General features: G+C 39.9%; 1 protein-coding gene across 1 annotated transcript in view; it reads right to left on the reverse strand.

Moving 5' to 3' along the window:
* The window catches only part of CPEB2 (cytoplasmic polyadenylation element binding protein 2), a 47721-nt gene extending 41641 nt beyond the window's left edge, over positions 1-6080 (reverse strand). Inside the window, 2 exon segments of the mRNA XM_010710383.3 lie at positions 4031-4309; positions 5967-6080. Coding sequence (XP_010708685.2) covers positions 4031-4309; positions 5967-5972 — 285 coding nt within the window. The 5' untranslated portion in view covers positions 5973-6080.
* Between the last annotated feature and the right edge of the window lie 46 nt (positions 6081-6126).

Here is a 6126-nt window from a genome sequence, read left to right on the forward strand (position 1 = left end):
CCAGCCAGAGAGTTGCACTCAAATGCAGAAGAATGAAGTTCAGCTTTTAGGACCATGAACATTACATGTACTGTTTGTTTGAACAAACAGGAAGGACAAATCAAGGTGAAAAACACCCAGACATGCCATGTATTTCCTGAATTCAAAAGAAACACAAACTAAACTCGTATTCATTTCAGCTACGCAGTGTTGTGTTTTTTTTTTTTACTAGAATGAAAATTCTTCTTATTGAACGTGGTGTAGCTTTTCATAAGCATACTTGCAAGATATTGAGAAATATTAAACTTGTATCAAAAGAGATTTAGTACTCAATTTTATATATTATACACACACACACACACACACATTTTTGAATGTAAATAGGAAAAAAACACACACAGAACTCTGGCTTCCGTGGTTATGTTTCAGCCATGGGAACACCCAAAGCATATTTTTGGGAAAAATCGGCACGAAGGATTACAAATGCATTTCTAAACTTTGTACCCCATGTTCAATTGTGGGTTTCTTTCTTTTTTTTGGTATTGTCAATCAGGGAATAAACACTGTACCACAAGACTGAACTGGAATTCAGGACTGTACGCAGTCAGTGGTAACAGGTACGGTCTTCTAGAGAATCAGGTTATCTAAAAAAAGGAGCCTGGGTTCTCTTTAAGGAGAGAGAAGTAGGCTACTGCATTAAAATGCCTAAGTTAGATAGTGTGACATGCACTTCTAATTGTTCCCCAGTGATTCCAGCGCGAGGCAATAATCCCTTCCCTATGTGGAGTACCTGTAATGGTACAAGCAATGTGACAGAGCTAAAACTTGTAGACAATTTCACCCGTGAGAGAGCTTTAGTCAATGCATTTTATGTTATCTTAAAATCTTAAGGGGGAGGGGAAGCTTCTTTCAGAAAGTCACGAAAGATGACCATTGATTTATACATGACCAAGTTAAGCCAGTGCTGTCATGATATTTCAACTACTACTACTCTAAAATACACAAACTAAAATCACCAACACGTCCTCATAGTGGCCCTAACCAAAAGCAGCTTTACTGTAACAAATATGGCCACTGAACATGCAGATTCACATGAGATATCCTTCACTTCTAACTATGAAGTAAAGAAAATCTGCTTTCATCTGTTCAATGTATGATATAGTTATCAGTAATAAGTTATATTACTTGTCCCCGATATGTTAGTTTAATACCAAGAAATATTGCTTTCATCAGAATTAGTGTCAGCTCTATATTGGGAACCCCTCCCCCATCAACACAGACACCAAAGAAGTTCCAAAGGGGTAAGCTTTGAATTTTTATACAATTTCTGTGCTACTCATCACACTGAACATCAAACTTTGCAAAACTAGACAACTTTCACAAATGCTCAGCAGAACATGAGTGACCTGCAGAAAGTCCATCTGCGAGAGCACTGGCTTTTCTACATCTTCAACTGCTAAGCCTGAGCTAACCTCAAAGCTTTAAAGCAGCTAGCTGAAGTTTGGAGGAGTGCTGCTTTACCCCCTGCCATGCAAAATGACTGCAATTAAAACACTGATGCGTGGTCACATGGAGAAGTATTCTGCAAAGCTGTGAATGATGCAGTACGTGTTGAACAGGCCTGTGAGGCTGCAGTCACTCTCTGGAAGCTCAAAAGTAACAGGAAACTTGTACATACATGTAAGTGCTCTGTCATAAGACTTTCAAAATGCCTCAAATTTAATGACTTATTTTTGAGTGTCTTCAGAAACGGCTACTGTACCTTTAAGAATCCTCAATCGAAATACCTCAGCCTTTTATGGAAGGAGACAAGCACAGCACAAATTAACAAGATGGGTGTTTGACAGCACCACAATTGCCAACACAAGTCCTGATGAAAAGAAGCATGAGCTCTAAACTCTATTTAACTTTTCATTGTGACTTCTAACATTTAGCAGTCATTACAAGGAATCAACCATAACAATAGTGTAAAAACTGAAAAATAAGAACACCAATTCAATGTAGCAAAATAATTTATGGAAACATTAGATGTTTCCACAATAGCAGTAGGAAGCCTTCAAATAGGAGTATTTTTACTGATTTCTGCAGCTATGACTTCATACATGCAAGAGAGATTGACAGATGTAAAACATAAGTACAGTTAGACAAGCAAGCCTATCTAATTGGTGGCTCTGGTGTTCTCAGATGAGAAGAATAATGAAGTACACCCATCAGCTCCCTCCCCAAAAAACAAAAAACCTAATAAATTTATTTTCTAGAATAAATTTAGCTTCTAGAACCAAATTTCAAGCTTTTTTCCCCTATCCTAATATATTGGAATGCTTTAAATTATAGTTGGAATGCACTTTGTTTAGACAAAAAAATGAGTTCATCTCATCTCACGACCACAGCAGATGCTTCTTACAGTTCAAATCAGTCGTCGTCCTGCCTTGTAAAGCATGCTGAAGAAGTAAGAATATATTCACCACTTGTACTTGCTGCATATGAATTCCAATGGATACATCACCACAGTTTCCACGTATGATGATATTAATATTTTTAGCCCAATTCCTTAGGTTAGTATCTTGAAAAGACATTTCAGTGTTAACTTGCAACTCTTCCTGAAGCACAATGCAAAGCACTCCCTATCTGTAATCTGTTTTTCTTAGTTGATCAGGTTGAAAATGTAAAGAATGGCATCTTTTTTTCCATCTTTTTACCCATGAGAAAAAAAGTCTCAATCAAGATCTTCCAGCTAGCAAAGCTACTTAAAGGTCTTCACGGAATGGGCAAATCCTCCCAAGTTCTCAGGCCCAACCCCACTGCTAGCCCCACAAATACTGCCAGTATCAGCACTCACTCAGGCAGTCAGCACATTGCTTCTCATGCCAAATAGAACTCCACCACGGAAATGTTAAGAAAAATAGGGACCTTGGTGGGAAACCTGCTCCCTAAGAACACACTTTTGCAACCACTACAGCCACATTAGGTTTAGGTGGCTAACTGATGGAGTACATCTATATAAGTTCAAATACAATCACAACGATGACAAATAAAAACTCTGAATCACTAAGTGTGAGACTTATACAACTATTATAGTTGTTTTCTTACCTCCACATTCTAATTATTTTCCTTCCATGTAATAATTTTTACTTTACCCGGAATACAGTAGCTCAGTGTAAGACAGACTGAAGCTGATACAGATGTGAAGAAAATTAAAGAATGTACAGTATTCATGGACTAGTCTGCTACTTTAAAATGCATAGTTTCTAAATCAAGTTGCCCAAGCTCTTTTTTGTAACTTAAAAGAGTAGTCTAGAAGTTGTTTGAATGGTAACTGAGATTGGCATCCAAAATAATACAGTTTTCAGCTATCAAGAAATGGTAACAAATAAGTGAATCCAGGCAAGCGCATAATGAATAAGATGGGATCCAAATAACAATGGATGAGGTTGCAGTTAAGTGACTTACCTAAAGTCACACAAGAAGTCACTGGCAAAATTCAGGATTCATAGTACTGACACATCTGCCTGCTACACACTTCTAAATCACAAGGCTTCTAGCCCAAGCATAATAGCCAAAGCTTAATATCAAAGTTGCTAGAATACAGAGGCAGCAAATCTTTCTAATACACAAACATTGGACTAGAAGACCAGAAAAAGACTTCCATGATGAAGATTCAGAGCCGCCTGTGAGGTTTTGCAAGAAAATCTGCGTACAAGAATAAGTGAACAAAAATAAAGCCACACCCAACTCTAAATCTTCAAGGGATTTATAAGAATGTGAGTGTTATGATAAGCAGAAAATACTTGCTGGATTAAACATTTCTGCTCTTCTATTGCTGCATTTCCATCTTCTGCGATAGACAATATTCTTAGTTAACTGGAAGGATCACGTACTGCTCAATACACTGAAAATTTTGGTGCTAGTTGCTATTCAAGAGTAAAAATTATACATAAACACAAATTTCAAACCGAGTATCAGGAAAATAACCACTGCTGAATTCTACTTTAATGAATACAGACAAGTGCTACGCAGGACTATGAACACACCAGTTACATACCATCCTTACCTGCAAGGGAAGGAGAGTATTACTGTTGTTGTCAGTTCGGAAAACATTATCTTCAATCCATGATTTTGGAGTCAGTGATGGAGTGGAGCGAGTAAATTTAGGTGGAGCTATGACATTACCAGAAAAGGGTTTCTTCAAAGGAGAGATCTGGTTCATAGTTCCTGGAATTCCCATGTTTCCAGTTCTACGATGGTCTCTGCCATGCATTCCTCCCCAGGATATATTTCCTGTGCTCCAGCCACTACTCTGATTGCTCCAGGGTGACTGCTTCAGAAGAGGCTAAAAAGAAAGATTAATTCATATTATTTTGAAAATATTTGAAAAGGATTTTTCTACTTAAGAGCAAAGAAACACTAAGTAGTCAATGCTCGGAAGATTCCTATAAACTTCTTTTTTTCTGATTTTGCATTAGTTCATTATTGAGGCCAAGTAGAAAATGTAATACAGCCGCAAGAAGTTGCCTTATTGTAACTCTCCCTCCTCCACAGTCCCTGTACTGGCAATTTAGGTTTTCATCCTTCTCCTTTTCATCCAACTGCCAGGATCCTTCACACGTATGCAGAGAGCAATCCCAGGGTTAAACACGGTATTACAAAAAGGATCAGGCTATTAATCACCTCGCTGATACACTATTTCATATTTTATAGTAAGATATCTGGAAAAAAATAACAAGAATTTCAAGTTGGTCATTTTATGTCAGTGATGAGGAATTCAAAAATTAAAATTCTGCTTCATTTTTTTCCCCAATATTTTGAGTATTGCCATCTCAGTATTGTCAAAGTATTACCATATAAGAGCAAAAAAGGCACTGATCACTGTGCAGAGAATCTGTTTGAAGAGTTTTCTTAACATTTCCACATTAAAATGCATTATTCTGAAGCCACTGCTCAAGTATTTTTGGAGTCATATACCGGACTATCTCTGGAATTCCGCAGCTCGCTCTCATAAAAAGATTCTTCTCCCTACTTAGAAGCGGTACAAAGTATTTCTGTATCTCAACCACTATGCTCCTCAATATTAAAAATGTAAGCTGTCTTCAGAGCAAAGACTCTACAGGGTGAGAAGTTTTGGTTCCTACACCACAACTTGTGCTGAAGACAGACCCCGGCGGCCGCTGTACCACCAAGAGGTGGACCCACTGAGCCCAACTGACAGCACAGAGCAGGATTTACCTTCGGTGTTCTGAACCTGACTACTGGGGAAAGGCTTTTCTCACCACACAAACGGGTGTGGGGTGGACGTTCTAAGTTAAGATTAAAGCTGAATGCAGCGCTTCCACCTCAGAGGCTGCAGGCAGCCCTTAGCTTGTAATTCCAGTAACTTAAACATTTAAGGCACATCGACATGTTATGGTTTATACAGAACTTTCAGAAGACAGAACTGTAATGCCCTCTCCCCATAGAAAACAAACAAAACACGAAGGCCTTTTTTGGTCAGGTAATCAGGCAAACATCCCATTCCGTATAATTACAGATAATTACGCTGTAGAACTTGAACACTTTGGCTGGAATTTTGGGAGAGGCCAGCGTTGTGTTGTGAAACAAACCTGAGGAGATAATGCCAAACGCTAACATGCCTCTCACACTGCCAAGCTGGGCTGTCATGGGCACAGCCTCGGGTTGCCCACAACTGATAACGATCGAGAAAACTCTCCTATGGTGCGGGGATGCCTCCAAAGAGCGTGCAGATACTGAGGAGAACCACCTCTGCACCACCACAGTCTGAAGTCACTCTGTGACACCTCAGACAGGATCCCAGCATCGGGGTATGAAACACCTCCACTGTTTTTTAACAGACAGGATTTGCGTTACAACGAAAGAGAAATGAGGGAAAGGCCTGTGCCACCCAGGCCTTTAGGGCCAGGAGGCGATGAGCACGGCTCTGCCACTCTCTGCCTTCCAACAATCACTATTCTGTTCCAAGAAACAATACCAACTTCCATTTGAACACCAAACTGTCACAGCACGCTTCGTTACAGTCAGCAGCGAAGCCGGGCAGCCCGAAGCAATGCCCCGTCCGCGGGTGCAAACCCACGCCATTTCGGGATCGGCGCTGACAGCCCCGGCGAGGCGCGCGGTGCCCGCAGCGCTGCGGGC

Source organism: Meleagris gallopavo, chromosome 4, assembly GCF_000146605.3.
Source record: "Meleagris gallopavo isolate NT-WF06-2002-E0010 breed Aviagen turkey brand Nicholas breeding stock chromosome 4, Turkey_5.1, whole genome shotgun sequence".
Classification (NCBI taxonomy): Eukaryota; Metazoa; Chordata; class Aves; order Galliformes; family Phasianidae; genus Meleagris; species Meleagris gallopavo.